The 20677-nt window shown below is 47.0% G+C and overlaps 1 protein-coding gene across 50 annotated transcripts in view; it reads left to right on the top strand.

Annotated features, from left to right (window-relative positions):
• sorbs1 (sorbin and SH3 domain containing 1) overlaps positions 1 to 20677 on the top strand; it is a 229234-nt gene that overhangs the window by 161710 nt on the left and 46847 nt on the right. For 29 of the 50 annotated variants that reach the window (XM_078530556.1, XM_078530584.1, XM_078530561.1 and 26 more), the window contains 5 exons: positions 465 to 590; positions 5748 to 5831; positions 9256 to 9321; positions 12390 to 12491; positions 13955 to 14004. In XM_078530556.1, the coding sequence (XP_078386682.1) occupies positions 465 to 590; positions 5748 to 5831; positions 9256 to 9321; positions 12390 to 12491; positions 13955 to 14004 (428 nt within the window). The remainder of the gene's footprint in view (positions 1 to 464; positions 591 to 5747; positions 5832 to 9255; positions 9322 to 12389; positions 12492 to 13954; positions 14005 to 20677) is intronic. The other 21 variants (XM_078530562.1, XM_078530563.1, XM_078530595.1 and 18 more) reach the window with 6 other exon arrangements.

Here is a 20677-nt window from a genome sequence, read left to right on the forward strand (position 1 = left end):
ACACACTGACTCTCACTGGGGTACAGTTCCATACACACTGACTCTCACTGGGGTACAGTTCCACACACACTGACTCTCACTGGGGTACAGTTCCACACACACTGACTTCTCACTGGGGTACAGTTCCACACACACTGACTCTCACTGGGGTACAGTTCCACACACACTGACTCTCACTGGGGTACAGTTCCACACACAATGACTGTCACTGGGGTACAGTTCCACACACACTGACACTCCCTGGAGTACAGGAGACTGCCATTTGTACTCAGTGGAAGCAGAATCTATTTCTACTTTGTCTACAAGCCAAAAGGTGACGGGCCTTTAATTTTCTGTTCCTCATCTTGCATGTTTCTGCATGCGTTCTTCTTGCTCATTGGGTTCAGTCCCTTTTTGTGTTGAACCCTGAAACCTAAGTGCATGATGGAGACGCAATGTTTATTTCACTGACCTTTTTGCACCAGAAGACGGAAGCAAGCAGCGAGCTCGACCCAGCGCAGGCATTCAGACAGAATAACACCCTGAGCTACAAAAATGAGCAGCTGCCGAGGGAAAATCATTCCAATCATCACGAAGAAACAGGAAGAGATGTAAGTGGAGTTTGCATTGGCGTGATCTTTGGGTGCAGATGAAGCTTTTGCATTCCATTAAACGGCTTCACCACTCTCCAACAACCCATGTTGTTAGTTTGCTTAAGACCCCATTATCCTGTAACTCTGGTCCTGGGTATACAATTGTTCCAACATTGGTTTTCATTTGGTAAGTAAGGCAATTTAATGTGGCTCTGGTTAAGTTTGGAGCAGATTGTATTAAACTGATTCGTACCCTTCGAGGCGATGAGCTGAAATGTCTGCTTCTCAGTTACCGTCTCGCCCCATTCACGCTGTGTTGCAATAAGCTGGGGACATTTTGAGAGGAATTTTGCGAGACAGTGTAGCTAGGATGCATTGTGGGCTAGAGAACCCAGGTGCTGCCTTTGACCCACGCTCAAGGCTACAGTGGAGCCTGTGACTTTGCCTTTTTGTGTTGAGTTCCCAGTCCTGTAATGGCACTAATAAAACCTTGCATTTCTAAAATGTCCTTTAACGCTATCCGACACCCCAGGGTGTTGGACAGAGAGGAGTGGAGCAGTTTGTGGCAATGTACCAGATACACATTTGAAAAGACGAGGTTTGTCGACAGGGAGGGAAGATCGGGAGAAGGGTTTCCAGGAGGAGGAGATGAGGTTGCTGAAGTCTCCCGGGCTTATGCCACTGAAAGTGAACCCGCAAGAGGGACTGTGGATGGACAAGGAGGGCAGAGTCAGACCACTTTACCACATGGACTGGCCTACAGGCGAGATTGCTCTTGTTATTAAATCCCAACATGGCCTCACCCCACCAGCCTGGGGGAGATGAGTAAACAATACACCAGGGGAGGGGGGGAACCTGTGGAGGCTGAGGACAGACTGGCGGGTGGGCAAGACTTAGACTGAGAGAAAATGCAGGCGATGAAGTTTTGGCTGAGTTTAAGCTTGTGAGTGGTAGAGCTAGAATAGCAAGGGTGGTCTGAGAGTCTGAAGTGAACAACAGCATGGGTCAGTGTGTCTTCAGTGGTGGGAGAGAGGTAGGGGGTATTTTAATTGGACCTAGAAAGGTGATACTGGATTAACTCAGCGTTTCTGGGATAAAACACAACAACAGAAGTACCCCCGCAACCTGAGGAGGATATCATTAATAGAGCATTCTTGCAGATAGTCCAATTAAACTGAAAGACGCAGAAATAAATCAAAGTCACTGTTTCACTCTCATGGTCAACATTGCGGTTAAGGTCCTGAGGTTGGGCGAGAATGGTTAGGGATTTGGGATTGGGAAGCAGATTCACTAGGAGATACTTGGACCTCAGATTTACCAAAATACCTTTTGCCATCAGAGAATTCTTTCCAAGCCGCATTGAATTCTTCTTATAATCTGGAACTTGCTGCCTTACGAGTGTTGTGGGAGTGGAGAAGAGCGATGATTTTAAAAGGAAATTGGATGGGCGTTTGAGGGAAATAACCTTGCAAGGGTACGGGAATTGAGCGGGGGAATGGGGCTGACTGGGTTGCTCTGCAGAGAGCTGGCATGGGCTAAATGGGCCGAATGGAATCCTCCTGTGCTGCTCTTGTCTGTGAGAACTACAATGAAGGGCAATTCCTTAAGCCTCACACCCATGGCCAGATTGACTAACCTTGCAGCTGTGAGTGAGTGGCAATTGTATAGCTCTTTTTAAAATTATAATCTTTCTGGATAAGGAGGCAAGTTGCCAAAGCCTTTGGACTTCCACTCATCAGGACAAACTCGGGATTGCCAAATTTCAGATGATTGCAATGATTTATGCTCCACTTTAGTATCAATTTTTGTGTGTGTTTGAAATTTGGCAATCTAGTCCTGTTGAGTGCTCGATGAAAAGCTTCAAAACATGCCTCACGTTCCAGCAATATTGAAGTTCTGTGCTCCCGCGCGACTGTAAATTATTGCTTTTCTGTTGACACTGAGGTGCCAAGAGTGGAATTAATCTTCGCTGATAGTGCGAAACCTGCGATAGGCACCCCAACCGATTTATTCTCTGCGTTGAGACTGCCAATTCACTGGCGCCTGCCTCGTCTACCGCTCAAGATAAATTTCGTGGTCTCAGTGTCAGCACCAGGCGGTCGCAGGTCTGGCATGTTGCTGCTAGACGCGGAGTAAAGCTGCTTACTCCTGCCAATGCACCAGCTCTGTCCCCAGCTTCAGCATCCCAGAGCTGTCACTCCAAGGCCCTCTGGAGCCATGTTGGTGAGTGGGTGACAAACAAGCAATGGTTTTATGTGGAACGATAACCGAACAGCTTCATTTTAAGTTAAATCCTTACAATCACCAGGCAGAGAATTTCATCCCGGAGCAGCTGCAATTTAAAGGTATTTTGTTCCAAAGGAGACTGCTGGACATTTGTACGCTGATGATACGCTGTGCCATGCAGAACCCTATCTGTCAATCCGATGCTATCCCAGAACTTTTCAAAATTCCACTCCTTGTGGATGTCCAGCTGGACGAGGAGCCACTAACAGCACTGTCTGCAGAGTAATTGGAAGGTGACTGTCTGTCTGAGAGAGAACCCAGCTGTCTGCAGTGAATCACCACAAACGCATTCCTGGGTGATGTGGTGGATTTGGATTTGGCCCGGTTGTAACCACAGCCAGGCTGCACTGAGCGAACGCGCTAGGCATTACGACAGAGTTCCTGCACCACTTATGCCTTGAGGTTAGAGCTAACAAAATTCTAAACAGGTTGAGTGATTTGTCATGGTGTGTGTGACATCCCACAGCAAAGCCCACAAAATTTCTACACAGACCACATTTCTAAGTACGCTGAGCATAAACTCTCTCCCCAGAGGCAGTGAGTGGCCGTTGGCCTGTGGATGGTGAACAACTGACGCTTGGCTGAAAAAAAACACACACTGACTGCCTTGTCATCCAGAAGGGACTCTTGTGTCGAATGTTCTCCCGAGAGATAGCTCACAACTAAAGAGTGAAGCTTGAACAGAAAACGGCAACATCGGCCGAATGGACTGGATCATTTTATGAGGGGAAGGAGCAGTGTGGGCTGGCGATCAGTTCTGTGCTGGGACCAGTGTCCCTCGCCCAGTGAGTTTCCACACTGGGAACGAAGCAGCACAAAGATACTTTGTACTGGGTGTGTGGGTGGGCCGGCCTGTCATAACCCGGTGAAGTGGTGGTGTTTGCGAGTAGGGCTGGGGTGTAATATGCAGCTAGATACCACGTTTGCGAGGGGTGTTATATAGGGCTTGTCTCAGCATGCTGCTCGAGGCAGGGTTTTTGCATTATTGTCTTTAAGGAAATAAAATGACGGGTGTCTGAGGCCAGTTAAGGAAAGCAGCTTGCGTTGTTGGGCTGAGGGATGCCAGTCTCTGTTCCCTGCTGCTCTCTGCTGCAGCAGCGATCTGGTGGATGCCATAGCCCTAATGAAAAGTGAAAAGGTCATCGCCAACAGTTTATAAGCTCCTGAGCAGCTGGTAATGAAAGTTCCCGTCGGATGTCTGAGAGTGCTTCAGCTCTGGTCTATAAGCGCGTGATGTGATACAGACATGTTGTGGGGATTGGACCCTTTTAAATTGCCCCAGCTGACAGCTCGGGCCGGTTTCCCCACATTGATTCCTTCCTTTGCCCTCTGGAAGGTGGTGAATCGTGCCGGGCTGCGGTGTCACGGTCAAAGCTGTCCCGCCGATATCTTGCCCAGCGGCCATGTGACCTGGATCAGCAGAATAAGCCAGTTCAGGAGGATAGAACAGCTGAAACCAAACCTTTACAAACACTTAAACGGATACTTCCAACTGGAGTTAGTGGATAGCTGTGAGGAGCAGGATCCCTGTTAGACTTCATTTTCTCTTTCCCCCCTTTAACTTGTGGGTACAGAGCACCCAGCTGACTTCAGCACAACATTAGGATTGAGCTGTTAGAACTGTGTGGATCACTATAATACCATGTGGTCCCTCTGCAGTAAGTGACACAAACTCTGTGCAGTCCTGGCAAGAATAGCCTCTCTTCTGTATTCACAGTATCTCAGATATCTAACCCTCTTTCAAAACATCTCTTATTCCGGAAAGTCTGCCTCTATTCATTCACTGCTTCTCCCTTTTGTGCATTAATCCTTGATCTCTCTCTCCATTTTACTGGGATCTCTGGCATGGCCTGTGGACAGTGCACTTGACTCCACCGAACATCACTGATTAAACTTTAATGATTTTATCAAAGACAGCAGCCTTTTTTCATAAAGACAGTGTCTGTTTAAAATGAGATTATTAATTTTCTAAACTTATAAAACAACTCATTTAATGTCATTAATATGAGGGATGTCAGTGAAACCATTTCTACATCAAACCAGTGTCAGCATCAAACAGGACAGGTACAGCACAGGGTTAAATACAGAATAAAGCTCCCTCTACACCGTCCCCATCAAACACTCCCAGGACAGGTGCAGCATGGGGTTAGATACAGAATAAAGCTCCTTCTACACCATCCCCATTGAACACTCCCAGGACAGGTACAGCACGGGGTTAGATACAGAGTAAAGCTCCCTCTACACCGTCCCCATCAAACACTCCCAGGACAGGTACAGCACGGGGTTAGATACAGAGTAAAGCTCCCTCTACACTGTCCCCATCAAACACTCCCAGGACATGTACAGCGCGGGGTTAAATACAGAGTAAAGCTCCCTCTACACTGTCCCCATCAAACGCTCCCAGGACAGGTACAGCACGGGGTTAGATACAGAGTAAAGCTCCCTCTACACTGTCACCATCAAACACTCCCAGGACAGGTACTGCACAGGGTTAGATACAGAGTAAATCTCCCTCTACACTGTCCCCGTCAAACACTCCCAGGGCAGGTACAGCACGGGGTTCAATACAGAGTAAAGCTCCCTCTTGACTGTCCCCTTCAAACACTCCCAGGACAGGTACAGCACAGGGTCAGAGTAAAGCTCTGTCTACACTGGTCCATCAAAAACCGGGACAACTGGACTAAGACAATTTGGTCTTTTTATAAAATAACAAAGAAACTCTAGATATCATTGACCAATTCTGATGTGTTTTTGGACTCAAGTGCCTGTGCCGGGTAGTTTGTCCATCAATATCCCAGCTCCTGCAGTCCATGGTATACATCATGCTGTTCTATAGACTTTACTCAACCTTCTCCTTTCTCCTCCACTCCCATACTGTTACCTCTTCAGAATCGGGACATTAGTCCGGAAGAAATAGATTTAAAGAATGAACCTTGGTATAAGTTCTTTTCGGAGCTGGAGTTCGGCAAGCCGGTAAGTCACCGATTAAGTTAAACATTGGTTCGGTGTTGGTTCTTTGCTGCAATTGCTGAAATAATTTCACCAGAGTTGAAGAGCTCTCCCTTAGGAGCTTCAGAACCTGAATGAGTCATTTTATCTGTTTAAGATAAAAAAGCAGCGACAACCCCGTTATTATCCAGTCACTGGCCGTGTTCTGTGTCAATTTCAGCCAGGATAGCAGGTGCTGACTAGAGTTGGCCTCAGTACCCCAGGGCTAGCGATGAAGTGGAGTGAGCCCATGTGTGGATATCAGGTGAGTGCAGGAACAGGGCTCTCTGCTGATAGCCCATTCTCTACTACTATCTAGGCCCTGACTATGGAGGGATCAATTGGGTGAGGTGTTTATTCGCTACTTGGTGCCCTAAGATCCAAACCCCAGTGAGTTTCAGTCCCATCGGGAGAGGGGGAGAACCTGACAGGCCATTGGCATCATTTCCATATGAAACGGTGATTGGAAAATCAGCTCAGTGTAGTGTTGCTGAGCTCCCTGTCTCTCTATGCAATCCCATTGCAGCTCTCTCTCCTCCTCTCCAATTCCCTCTCCCAATCTTCTCTTCACTCCTCGTCTCTCCCCCTCTTGCACCCTCTCACTCCTGCCTCCCCCTTTCTCACTCCTGCTGCAACCCCCTTTTGCACCCTCACCTTCGTCCTCCCCCTCTCTACGCCGCACTCCTTCATCTTACTCTTTCCCTGCCTCCCTGCTTTACCCTCTCTTCTTCATCTCTGTGCTTCTCCTCTTTTCTGCTCTCTCCCGCTCCCCCTTACCCCTCTTCCACCCTGTTCTCTTCCCCCTCTCTTGTCCCGCCCCGGTCACAACCTTGATTGTCACCCCAGGTGCCCTCTCCTTCCCCCTTGTGGCCACTCCTTTCCCCTCATGCCGCTCCCCCACCCCCAGTACGCCCTCTTCCTCTCCCCTCTCCCCCACACCCACCCACCCCCTCGACACGCTCCCTTTCACCCCCTCCCCACCCCCGCCGACGCGCATTCTTTCCCCTTTCACCCCACGCCCCTGCCACGCTCTCTGCCCCCACCCCACTTCACCCCCCTCACGTCCCCATTCCCGTTCCCCTTCCCCCAGAGCGGACACCAGGAATTGGGATGCGGAATGAAGAGGGAGGACCAGGAACTTCCCTTCCTTGCTCCATTGCCTTGGTTACAGTTTCCTACTCTGGGAAGCCCAGGTGATATAAAGTGATGGTGTCGGAGAATTGACTAGACGGGTCTGCACTCCTTTACCTCTCTCCACAAGAACTAGATCACCTCCTCTCTGCTATTCGGGTGGCTGTTGCATACTGTGACAGCACCCAAGGGTGTATTTACAGCATAGGGGTGATTCCTGAGGCTGTCACTGATCAGGAGCCTCCTCATTCACTCCAAAACACCTTTGGTGGTGGTGTGAAGGGACACCAACTGCACCAACACTGTGGTAAATCAGGAGCCAATGCCAGTTCCAACCTCTGAGAGGAGGCGGGCACAGTTTCGCTCTGTTGGGCACCAAGGCCATGTGCAGTGTAGGGTCAGCCTGGGTTTAGAAAGTGGCCAGTGTGTTCCTCGGGCCTGCCGGACTCTGCAGCTGACCTGAAGCACCTCCCGATGACCAGTGTGGAAATGGACAGAGGGAGCCTGCTGAAAAATGGCCTGTTGGCTGAGATGATGCCTCCTCGTGGCAGCTTGAGGAGAGGAGGTTGAGTGTTCCAGGGGTGAGGCTTCCCACCACAGGCCCAGCTTCTTAACTTCAGCCTTTGCTTTGTTTGCCATCAGAACCACGGCCTTAATTGCCTGAGATCCAGCGTTTTTCAGGCACTAACTCAACCCCTAAGCCCCATGATGAAATACAAGAAGTGGTTGCACTGCCTGGGCCTGTGGTGGTGTGGGATGGGGGGCAGGGGGTCATGCCCAGGGTCAGTGATGGGGAGGGCGGGGTTAAACACACGAGGCCTGTGGGCTGTCTGGCTACAATCAGCATATTTGATGCCTTCAGAAGATAACAGTAAAGCACTTTGTGTGCATTTGAATAGTATCAAACCTGAGGTGACTGAAACACCTTGTAAATAATGGTCTATTTCTGTTGTCCTGCATTGCAATCCTGGATATCAGCCATTTATCAGTGTGGTAGGTGCTGGAAACCATTTGAAATCCAATTGGACCAATCAGCCTCGGCCATCTGGACCTTTGCCCTCACATAGTGTCATTTCCTTTAGGCGAGATACTGATAAAAACCAGCCTTGGGAGATGGTTACAAAGAAAGTGATTGTAAAATGACCTAGTCAACTGAAAGCTTTCCTCTGTGTGTTGTTAGCATTGTTCTCCTGCCTGCCCTTGCCAGTGTAGATAGCTCTCTCTAATGTTTCTTCCTACCTGTTCTGAATCGACCCTGTATGAAGTAGGAACTAGGGGGTCAAAATCATAGCCATCTTAAATTCCTGCTTTGGGTTGCTAACCACTGTAGCCTTGCCCTGTGCTCTCGATGCATTTGGCCGACCAACTGCAAAAATGCATTCTAAACATGTTAAATCTCTCAAAGTAAGAAACTGCAGCTTTCCTCCCTGTCACCCCCTGCATTTTAAAGCCATATCGCCAGATATAGAGCTGAGCATTGCAGGGCCTGGAATTCTGGTCTCTAGGCCAGAAGGGGCTGGGAAATTGGGGAGTTAAGCCCCTGGATCTCTGTCTAATGCCACCTGCTGGACACTGCCCCTGTGTGTGTGTGTGTGTGTCTGCACAAATGCTGGGTCGCTTGGGTATGATGCCAGCTGTGTTAGAATAGCTCACAGGTTCACCAGTAAAAATTGGAAATACACATTGAGAATCTGACTCTCTACTTTTAACTGTTTCGGATGATAGAAACTCAGCTGAGACACCACAAGGTGCATCGGTGGTTGTTGCAGGTGGTCACTGCGATACCACCAAGCGTGTGCCACTTTCTACCTCACTGACGGCTGCCGTGGGTTACCATCCTCACCCAAGAGGCCAGTGCGAATGTCAGGAAACTATCCTACCAGCAGGAAGGTGGTCTGCCCACACCCACCCACAGAAAACTGATTCCAGCGGGGGCTGTAGGCCAGTGGTCCAGGACACACACCCCAGCTGATGTTCCTTGTTGCTGCTTCCCTGGTGCATGTTACCCACTGTATTTAGCGGCCCTGTCTCCTGCCTTGACTGAGATGGCCGAACTCAACACAGACCAGAAATCCAACCCGTTTCCACCCCCCACCTCGGTAGGCCTGGCCCTGCAGCTCCTCCTGTGCATGAGCAGTGAATGCTGACTTTGGTTCTGAAGTGAGGGTTTTCTTTTTTTGGGGCGATCTGTGTGAATTTTGACCTCCTGGTTCCCACACGTTCCTTTGTGATGTTTTGTTCTGTTCATTTCTTCACTTCCTCCTTTGCTCTTCATCAGCCTCCAAAAAAGATTTGGGATTATACGCCAGGAGAATGCTCTATCCTTTCTGTAGAGGATAGAAAGGTAACTCGTGTGGCTATTTCTCTGATGTGCTGTGTGACCGACCATCCCTTGTCTTGGTAGCATTAACCCAATCAGCTTCTGAAAGAGGACAGTTTAAGTCCCTGTTTTTCAGTGTGGTTAATCTTGTCTTCCCTTTCAGAGGCTGGCTGACCTGCCTTTCCTGATTTCATTTCAGATTTCCAGCATTTGTTTCCTTTCTAACATTTGCTTTCAGCATTGTTCTTGCTGGTCCTCAGATCATTGTAGAATGATTAGATACTGATTGAATGCTTCAATATAAAATCACTGTAGCCTTGTGACTGTAATCGCTGGTGCATGTTGCATCCCTCTTGCATATAGATCATGAAGGCAGCCCTTAACAAATGGTGTTAACAGCAATCAAATGTTCCTCTTCAGTCCCTCCCTGATGTATATGCGAGGTGGCCCGTTGCTTCCAGTGCTCTGTCCTCTCTCTGCGTTGTTCCCCGAATGCAGAGCCTTTTACACGGTCTGACTGATGCCAACTGTCACCAGAAGAAACAGCTCTTGTTCCCACTTGATATGAGACTCAGGCCAGTCCATCTCTGAGGTGGGACTATCGTCACTCAACCAAGGGTTGATGCACAATTCAAATGGTGAAAACTGAGTTGGATCTCTAAATCTTGCTCCCTGGGATTTAGAAATGCGCACAGGACTGATCAGTTCCTGCAGTACAATCTCCTCACGGATTGTACAAAAGTAGGCATGGGGTGGGCGTGTTCCATCACAACTTCAGAGTATGTGCCATTCTGTGATGCCTACAGGAACTCCTGAACACCTTATTGTATGAGTTACACTTGTGGCTGAGAGCCTTTGTCTCTCCACAAGAATTAACCAACCAAGTGTTGACCGATCTCAGAAGTCACACGTGCCAGGAGTCAAATGGGCTTTGGTTGCAGGTTAGCCATGGAGAGCGTAGGGCTGGAGGAGGTGGTCAGGGTGAGTGGGGTGTGGCTGGCACGAGACCATGCCCTGATGTGTCAGGCTGAAGAAGGTTGCAGAAGTCGGTAGGATGCAGCTGGAGCCTGTACCTTGGGGAGATTGGTGAGCCCGACTGGAAGGAACCCAGGGAGAGAGGCTTGAATGAATATGATATCCGGAGAAAGGTGGACTATATTAAAGGTTGAGAAGGAATAATGAGGTGTGGCCTGAGTCATGTGTGTTGAATTGATTACCTTGGTTAGGGTGGGAATGGTGGTGGGGGAGGGCAAGGGGTGAAACCAAAGCCAGGATAAAAAGGTTCTGACAGGGAATGTCGGGTGCAGGTTGCACATTCATGGACCTTGAGGAGAAAAGGGAGGTTGCACCTGAGGTGAGATCGGTGCAGCATTCTGAGACAGAGTCCCAATTCCTCCCTCATTGTTGATCTAGAACTAGAGGTCATAGTTTCAAAATAAGGGGTCTCCAGTTTAAGACAGCGATGAGGAGGAATATCTTCTTTTGAGAGTCAGTAGTCTTTCGAGTTCTCTTCCATGGAGAGCAGTGGAGGCTGGGTCATTGAACATACTCAAAGCTGGAGGAGATTTTTTGACCTACAAAGGAGTCGAGGGTTATTGGGGGACAGACAGGAAAGTGGAGTTAAGGCCAAAATCAGATCAGCCATGACCTTATTGCATGGCGGGAGCAGGTTGGAAGGGCTGAATGGCCTCCTGCTTTTATTTCTTATGTTCTGATGGCCTTGTCCATTGAAAAAGAGGAATATGATCACTAGACTGCTCATTGGATCCCTACTCCAGGTATTGAGCCAAACGGACTGAAGCTCTGTGTTGAGGTGGAGCACAATTGGCCTCAGCACCCTGGAGTTGATGAGGAAGAAAAATGTTCCTGTTCCTGTTTGCAGTGCAGTGGTTTCCCACCCCCACCCTAGCCCACCCTTTCAGAAAGTGTGAATGTGGTCATCACAGAAAGATGGGATTGGGTAAATATTCACTCCCTCTGCCACCGACACACAGTAGCAGCAGCAGTATGTGTACCATCTACAAGATGCACTGCAGCAACTCACCAAGGCTCCTTCGACAGCACCTTCCAAATCGCAAACTCCACAACTTGGAAGGGCAAGGGCAGCAAATGGGTGGGAACACCACAGCAAGTTCCACTCCATTCCTCTCACCACCCTGAGTTGGAACTATATCACCGTTCCTTCACACTCACTCGACCAAAATCCTGAAACTCCCTGACCAACAACACTGTGGGCACACCTCGAGCACATAGACTGCAGTGTTTGAACAAGGTAACCCCCTTCCCCACCTCAGTCCCCTACCCTCCCCCAACCCCCACCAACACCACTTTCTTGCCAGTGTAGTTAAGGATGGACAGTAAACGTTAGCCTTGCCAGTGATGTTCACACCTCAGGAATCAATTTAAAAAAAACTGTGCTGCCCCTACAGTCAAACAGCTCGATGTTCACCATTTAGACTCCCACATAAAGAATAATGGCAGTATGAGCAAGGCTATTACTGCCCAACACCAGAAACTGGGGAATTAAAAAAAAAAACACAATTGTCTTCCAGAAAAATTCCCGCACACTCAGTAAACTTGTACCTGGGCCCTGATGAAGTTTGGGAATTGATGCATATTGAACATGGTTTGTTGGGTTGGAGGGGAGAAGACAAACTGAATAGAGTGATCAGCAAGCAGTAAATGGAGACCGAGCCTTTGAAAAATAAGTACAATTTGAGAAGAAAAATTCTCAATTATTTCCATTAAATTAATGTTGGTCCCCACAGGTATGAGTTTCACACAGAGAGTGTGTGTGTGTGCGTGTTGGTTTGTGTGTGTGTTGGTTTACATCTTGAACTTGCGAATGTTTTTTTTTAAAAGCTGTGTCTGTAATCCACAGTTGTTTTGCACTCCGGATACTCAGCTGAGTACTGAGTGTGCAGAATGTGGACTCTTGGGTTCCCATTTAACACTCCTGAGTTGCTCCCTTTTATTTTCCCGCTGATTTCCTTGTGTACTTGGCTTCTGTCTTTAACATGTTGAGGCGTCTGTTTCCCTTTGCTGCAACTGAACTCCCCAATCCTTTTTTCTTCCCTCCTTTCTTTAATCAGGATCAGCTAGAAAAAGACCTATATCTGTACCAGGCTGAGCTAGACACAGACTTAGAAAAAATGGAGAAGATTTTTCGAAGCCAGGACGCGTGGATGTACAAGGTATTCCCAACTTCCTCCCATTATCGGTCACTCACTGCGTGCCTTAGTCCTTCCACTGCTGAGATTGTACACCCCCAGCAATCAATCAGCATGGGGTCTGCAGTGAATCTCATGTGGAAGGTTAATAAGCTGGAAATCAATTGAAAATTAGCTTGCTATTAGCCAAGGCTGGAGCTGTTCATCCCCAGTATAGCGCTCCTGTACCTCTTTTTGAGTGTGTTTTTTTTTCTCTCTATTATAAAATTAAAATATTATTAGATTTGTTTGTTTGTTGAGTGACAATTCAACCCCGTGTCCTGAAAATGAAACTGCCTTTCTTGCGCGAGCTCCCTGCAGGAATTGGCTCCAAACCTCTTGGCTTCGTTTCAGAATCGAGATTGGCCATTAGCCCCTGACTCTGTTTCCAGACCGTGCCTGTATGGCAGATGCAATTTTGCATGGTCGTGTTTGTGTGTATGCTGTCTCTCTTTTTTTTTTTCAACTGCTTCCTGTTGTTGTGCTTGCTGTGGGCTAGCCCCAGCAGTATCCACTCCGTCCCCATCCATTCACCGGGAATACTTCTCCAGCTAACAGCCGGTTAAGACTCGGAGAGTGGGAGGCTGTCGAGATGGAGCTGCAGATGGTAATTCTCTCCCGTTATTTCTCCTGTTAGCTGCCTGCTTGGCCAAGTTGCCTGCGATTAGGACTTTCATATTAGTGAGCTTGACGCTTCCTGAGTCAAGTATTTGTTCAGTCGAACAGCAGCAGCTGTTGGGAGAGCTGTTTGTATACTGCTTACTACGGTTTTGGCTATCACATTGAAATGCTTTGGAACAAAGAGCCAGACCTGATGAGTTCTGTGAAAGGGCAAAGGGGGCAGTGTGAGTCTAGCTTTTCGAGAAAGCAGGGATAGCATAATGCTCTAAATTTACAGCATTATTCCTCCTAAATAAGGACCACAGCTCCACTTTAAATAAAAGGAACTCTATGGGCGCTATATTAAGAAAGGGATAAGTTTGTCCAGAGCGGGGATTAGTTTAAAAATGGTCCAGCTCTAAGCCTTCGCACTGTGCGAGTTCTCCAAAGCCGGTTAAAAATTTTCTCTGCTTTTTGGCTTGATGCATAATGACTCACTCACAAACAAAAGAACAGAGGCCAAGCAAGAAGCAGCACATTGGCTGTTGTTCAATCTGTCACACCCACCCACCCACTCTCTTCCCCCCCCCCCACCCCCACCCCCATCACCCACCCTAAGGGAACTTCTCAAAACACTGGGCTTATTCAACCAAACAAGAGTTTCAGAACGTTAATGTGGTGTGTGAGTTGAAAGGCACCAGATTTGGAAGCAACGCTACACTCTGGGTCCTGACTGCGAACTTCACTCTTATCAGCGCAGCTAATTTCCCCTCTTAGCTGCCTTTTCGCTTATTGTGTACGTTTGTTTTAGGTTTATCGATAACCCTCTTTTGTTTCTGTTCTTTCAGAGTGCAGCACTGAGTTCTCCCTTGGAAACCCCGTCCGAGCGCTCAAATTAGTAAGTAACCGTCATTGAGCTCAGCGTTTATCTGCAATTTTAGTTTGTCTCTAGTACACCATCATCTCCATCGGTACCTCAGATCTGTGTTGTGCTGTTCAGTTTGCTGTGTAACGATTGCACCGAGACCCCCCAGCTATAAATGTTATGAGAGGCGCGTGTACAATCGGGCAAAGCGGCAGAGATTTCCCCTGTCGTTACTGCTGGAAATGGAGTTGGAGAAGGTGTATGTGTGTTTCTTTTTAGTGCCATCTTTTATCCTGCTTTGTATTTAGAAATGGTTGGGAATTTGAGGAAAGATTGGAAGGATCCAGCGGGATTCCTGTGACCCAACCAAAAGGAAATTGGCAAATTTGCAGCGCAAAAACTCCGATTCGGTCTCGAATTTGCAACGCCGCACTGTCGTAATGTCATTAGCCGCCTTTTGTGAGATAATACCTTGGTGAAAGTGGTGCATTCACAGCTCTCACCCCCAGCTCCCCAGGACTTAAAGACTGTCCCTCTTTTAATGACTGTGTTCTCTCAGGAGAATACGTCTCTGTCAGACTACAGGGGTTGAACCCTGGCAATCTCGAGCTCTTCCTGTGGTGCTCAGGAGCTGTTTATTTCTACTGGAACCATCGGGGATAACAGTTAGACAGGGTGGGACATGCGCCGCTCTCTAGGGGTACTTTTTCCTTTGAAACGTTTCAGATTCATTCCTGATTTTATATTAAAAAAAAGAATCACATTAGAACCCTAAACGAGAACCACACACACTGTAACAATTCCACGATTCCAAGGCACGGTACACGGATCCCAAACCAGACCCGGTGAGAGCTTGCACAAACCCATTTGTAAATCGGGTGGTGCTGGGAGCAGGGAATAATTGGGTTAAAATTGCCCCGCGGGTGATGCGCTTTGTGACACTTTATTGCATTAATGGCTTTGTATAAATGGGAGCTGTTGTTGAAGGCCCTGGTCTGACTCCCAGTCTCCACTGGAGTTTGAACTGAACTAACAGGGCATTGCTGCTGCAATTAGCTGTGAGATGAAATATGAAATAGAGGATTAAGTCAGTCAGGGTTTCCATCCCTGATTTGTAACCAAGTTAGGCTCCAGCTAGATGAGGACAGAGTGCAACTTTCATTGTGTTGCACTCTACATTAGGTAAAATAATGTTAGACAGAATTGACGGCACAGAAACAGGCCATTCAGCCCATCAGATCTATGCTGGGGTTTATGCTGCACACCAGCCACCTCCAGCCTTTACCCACTCCACGGTAAATAACCCGTTAACATTAATGGGCCGACCTCCCACGCGGTGAATGGTTGTTTAGGGTGAGACTGCAACCCAGTGACAGCACAACAGGGGAGATACAAAGTAAGATTAGAGAGAGAGGGGGAGAGGTTCCGGGGCAGGGGGAGCAGTGGTGTCAGGCTTAGGATCCCGTCTTTATGATATTGAGCCTAGTGAACACTGAACTAGGAAACTTAGCGGCAAAACATTTAATCCCTGCTGTCCTTTTACAATTAAAGCATTGGTCTCTCTCAATCTCTCTCTCCCTCTCTCTCTCCATATGTTTCTCACTCATTTTATTTCCATATCTCCTTTTATCTATCCCCCCTCCCTCTCTCTCTCTCTCTATATGACTATACATCTATCTCTCTGTTCATCTGTATGTGTGTGTGTATAGTGTGTGTATATGTGTGTGTATATATATATATATATATATATATATAGCTCAGAGGGAGGCCATTCAGCCCAATGAATCTTTAACCGGAGCTGCCTACTCATATCCCGATTCCTGTATGCTTTCGTATTCTCCCTCTTCAAATAGTTATCCAATTCCCTTTCAAATGATATAGTCCCTACTTCAATTATTACGTCTGATAAAGCATTCCTTGCATCCCTTGCTGTGAGAGGAAACAGTTAATGTCCACATTCTTCTAATAACATGGTAAACACAAAAGAATAAATAATTTTCAAGAAGAAAATAATTAAATTTATCTGCTTAATTGCCAATGTCCTGTTGAAGTTTTCCACTGAGGCCTACCTCGTGTCAGGGGCCTGTACTTGAGATTAGCTTCCTTCCTCTCCCTTTCTTCTAATTGGGTCATTTAAGCTCCACATTAGGAATACCCAGAATTAACTAACAGGCCTTTTTAAAATAAAAAACATTGATTGTTTTACTCCTGTAATGGAGTGTGGCATCTGATATTTGGCACCTGGCGAATGAAATCTAATATGTGGCCACCTATTTCTATAATCTGAGCCACTGTCCTGTTGCGTTATGCTTGAGGAGTCAAGTTTAAGTGTAGTATTCCTAAGCGGAGTTTGGGGATGTGAAGGGGAATAAATGAATTGGACCAAGAAGGGGAGGATGGGAAGGGGGCTGATAAACTGGAGGAAGACCAAGAGGAAGGGAAGGGAGTTGGTGAGGTATATGGAGAGGAAGAAAGGGGACAGGAGGATAGTGGGGTGAGAGAGGGCAGTTGGAGAAGAAGCTGAGGTGAGGAGAGAGGGCAAGCACTCGAGAGGAGGAAGGGGGAGATGGAGAGGAGATGAGGGATTGGGAGAGAGGGAGAACAGAATTTGGAGGGTGGGGGGAAGATGATGTTGAGGTGTTGCTTTAAAAGGAAATATGCTAATGAGTAAGTAGCTAGGATGCAAACCATGAGACCAGCAGACATTGTTCAGAGGAGCTTTCAGTTTAGCTAGCAGCATGTGGTGTGAAAGAATTACAGCTGAACTTTCCTGTTAACATTAGGTGTTGAATCTTCTTCGTAAATCTGGCTGCTGAGCTATCCCTGTGTCACATCTTCAAATCAACCGAACCTACGTTTAGTTTACCAGTTTGTGTGAGATTAGTAAATTTGTATTAAGCAAACATAGAAATACAACAATGGTTGGGGGGAGAAAGAAAAAGAGTTGCGTTTTTATAGTGCTGTTTGTGACCTCAGTATGTCCTAAAGCACTTTACAGCCAATAAAGCGGCTCTGAAGTGCAGTACCTGCGTAAAATAGAGGTGGGCAATGAGTGAGAAGGTAAGAAAGAGAATGGAGGGGAAATGGGGAGGATGGAGAGAACTGAATCTGGAGGACAATGGGGGCATTGGCTCCTATGAGCTAAGGTGTTCCGTGCAAGCAGATGGGGATAAAGTACATGGGTGAGGATAATGGGTTTTGGTCACCAAGGCTGAAACCTTCCACTTCTCCACCCCACCCCCCCCCACCCCACCAACTCACCTTCCACACTCCCATTTCCTTACCCCCTCTTTGTTCCCCACCCCCACCCAGCCCACCTTGCCCTTCTAATCTTAGTCTTGACAACTTGTGTGCAACACCCTGGGAGATGGACATCCTCAAACACATCATGAATAATGGGGCCAAGAATCCTATTTCTTACTTGAAAGAGTAGAGAGCTGAGATAAAATGGAATGTTAGTCACGTGATTGGAATTCCTTCTAGTTACAGCTTGGTCCAGAATAGCTGAGGGGACGTCTGCCAAAATTTATAGTCACCCCCCACATTGAAAGATGAAACATATGGTCAGTAAAAGATTTTAGGACATGGGATAGTTTACTATTCGTGCAATTTTACCATTTGCAAACCTCTTCCTTGCATTCGAGGCTGTTTTGAGAGCTTTATGTCACTATCATGAATCCATTGGGAATCTTGAAATTCTTTCAAGCTTTGAGTGGTTTCGATCAGTGTGTAGGGTTATTGTGTGTTGGAGTAACGTACTGTCCCCTCTTGTGGGATCCTTCTACCCATGTTCAGTTAAAAACCTGGGTAGACTCTCTGACAACAGAAACAATGTGTGTTTTCATAGAATGGGAAACCTTACAGCACAGAAGATAAACTTTTGGCTTATCCAGCCTCCATGAAAGAACTGTCCAGTTAGTCTCACTCACTAGCTCTTTCCTCAATTTTCTAAGGTGGATAGAGAGAAACTATTTCCGTTAGTGGGGGTATACAGAACGATGGGCATAATAGTTGTTTGGTACAGAACAACCAGTCTCTGTGATGTACGGCCTACATACCTAGCATCACACCGGCACTGAAATTCATACACCACATTACTCATTTGTCTGATAGGCAGAACGTCTTTTTGGCTTGACGGCAGCATCCTGTTAGTGGCGAATATCACTCGTGTTGCTACTGCATAGTCACAGCGTGAAACAGCTAGCTTCACCTGTTGGTCAAATTTTTGAGGGTAACCGGAGGTAGACTGGGCACTTCTCAGGACCATTCGTGAGTTGGCAGGGCATAGAGCATGAAATGATCTGATCAGGGGTAGCCACTATCCCTCAGGGTGCCTTTGATGTGCCCTATTTCAGCATCAAGCTTGCATGGTGAGCAATTGGCTTTGGCCCTATTTACGAGGTTGCTGATCAGACCAATCCTACAGCGCGTGGAACTATAGCAATCCCAATGTGTATATTGACCAGTGAAGGTGGGCTAGTGGTAGGCTGTAGTAGAGGGTCCCCTGGCAGATATCTCAACTAGCACATTGAGGAAAACTTGAGCAACAGGTGAAGCTAGCCACTGCATGCTGCTACAATGCAGTAGAACGTGAGTGGTATTCTTCACTGACAGGATGTTGCTGTCAAGCCAAAAAGACGTTCTGCCTACCACACAAGTGAGATATGAATTTCAATGCCGGTGTGATGCCAGGTATGTAGGCTGTACCCCTCAACGATTGGCGGACCATATCAAACAGCATGTCCCTTCGGCTATTCACATCAAGCAAAGTGCTGACCATACCCAACCAGCCCGTGCTTGCGAAACTCAACATAGCATCCAACCTTAGATGTGATTCCACCATTGGACAGAACGTGTTAAACAATCCTGATTGTGCTAAGAGTTACACCAACAACCAATTTAAGATAATCAGTCGGGCTCACAATGTGGCTCACTTACACGTGCTAGAAGCTACACATATTCTCACACAGGGCCCCGTCCTTCACAGACAGAAGGAGCTTGTCCATGCATCAAGTCTTTTTCAACTACACAAAACCTTGGGGGACAGCCACTGGTTCATTCCCCAGGGGTAATGTCTTGACCAATCAGAGTCAACCTGCCTGGTTTGAATTTAAACAAAACCTTGGCAGTTAATTGTTCCATGACAATGCCACTCGCAATCAGAGTTCACTTGCCAACCAATCAGAACTCTGCTCATGCAATATAAATTGTTGTTCCCTTTACGATTGATATTCTTGCAAATCCCGCCTGAAGAGTGCAGGAAGAAAAGCTGCGACAGCTTTTTCAGCAAAGGGCATAATCTTAAAATTGGAACTAGGGTGTTTGAGCTTGAAATCAGAAATTACTTTTTCAAGCAAAGGATATTGGAAACCTGGATCTCGCTCACCCACTAGTCTGTGCACGCTGGGAGTCAGTGGAAGTTTTCAAGAGTAGTTTGCTAGATTTTTGTTGGGTAAGAGTATCAAGGAATTTGGAGCTAAGATAGTGTAATGGAGTTGAGCCGTGATTTAACTGAAGGGGGCGAATGAGCTCAAGGGACCGAATGTGGCCCACGCCTGGCGCTCTCTGGGCTGGAACTGCACATGGAGGCAGAAACTGTGTGAATTATGCAGTGAAAACGAAAAATGGTGTCGGGATCTAAATTGCGTTGCTCGCCCCTGCTTCCAGGGGCTCTGCCTGTCACGGGAACTCAGCTTTCTGGGATCAATGTCTGTTGGAGGGACGGTAAAAGCTGTAGTACAGCTGCTTTAATTTCAGAATAAGGGGAAAGCCACTTAGGACCGAGATGCGGAGTAATTTTTTTTACTCACTGTGTGGTGAATCTGTGGAAATCTTTACCCCAGAGGGCTGTGGAAGCTCAATCACTGAGTATGTTTAAAGCAGAGATTGACAGATTTCTAAATACCAATGACTTTAAAGGTATATGGGAATAGTGTGGGGGGGGGAAAAGGCATTGAAGTGGATGATCAGCGATGATTGTATTGAATGGCGGAGCAGGCTCGATGGGCTGAATGGCCTACTCCTGCTTCTATGTTCCTAAGTAAGTGGAGGCGCTCAGACACCTTAATTACAGCCCACTGTTTTTGAGAAAAGATGAGTCCTATAGTTAATACAGAAAGTATTGCATGGAGGGAGCCATCAAACCCAGCCTTGTGAGAAAGATTCAGGGCCAATTTTGATGAAAAATTAAAACATTGCAATATAGAGAGAATGGTGCGATTATAGGTGGCAATTGTTATCGGACAATTCGTCTCCTCTCGGGATTTAACTTCTGTCCAAAAAAATGATGTAAGGAATATTGGCAATAAATAAGTTCCCTGTCAATAATGTGCTTGCTAAAGCTTTGTTGAGTCGTTAATGAGGTTCCACAGCTGAAAAGCAATTTGAGCATTTAACTCGGATCAGGTTTGGAGTCCCTGAGTTTTATGACCAGGAAATCTAATACCCCATCAGATGGCGGGGGCAGGGGGTAGGGATTGATTCCTTCTCATCTGGTCTCTGTGTTACGTAAGCCTCTGTCACCAGGGAGAGGAAGAAATGGAAGGAAGCCAGTCTCGTGGATTAATGTTGTATAAAGGATCTGTGATATGAGCCTAAAATAAACTCCAGAAAACGCTCTGAGCATTTGTCTACCATTGATGTTTCTCGTCTATCAGGCAGCAGCAATCAAATCCAATTATATTCCTATCAAACCTATACAATAAAG

The sequence above is a fragment of the Cetorhinus maximus genome, chromosome 27 (genome assembly GCF_964194155.1).
Source record: "Cetorhinus maximus chromosome 27, sCetMax3.hap1.1, whole genome shotgun sequence".
Classification (NCBI taxonomy): Eukaryota; Metazoa; Chordata; class Chondrichthyes; order Lamniformes; family Cetorhinidae; genus Cetorhinus; species Cetorhinus maximus.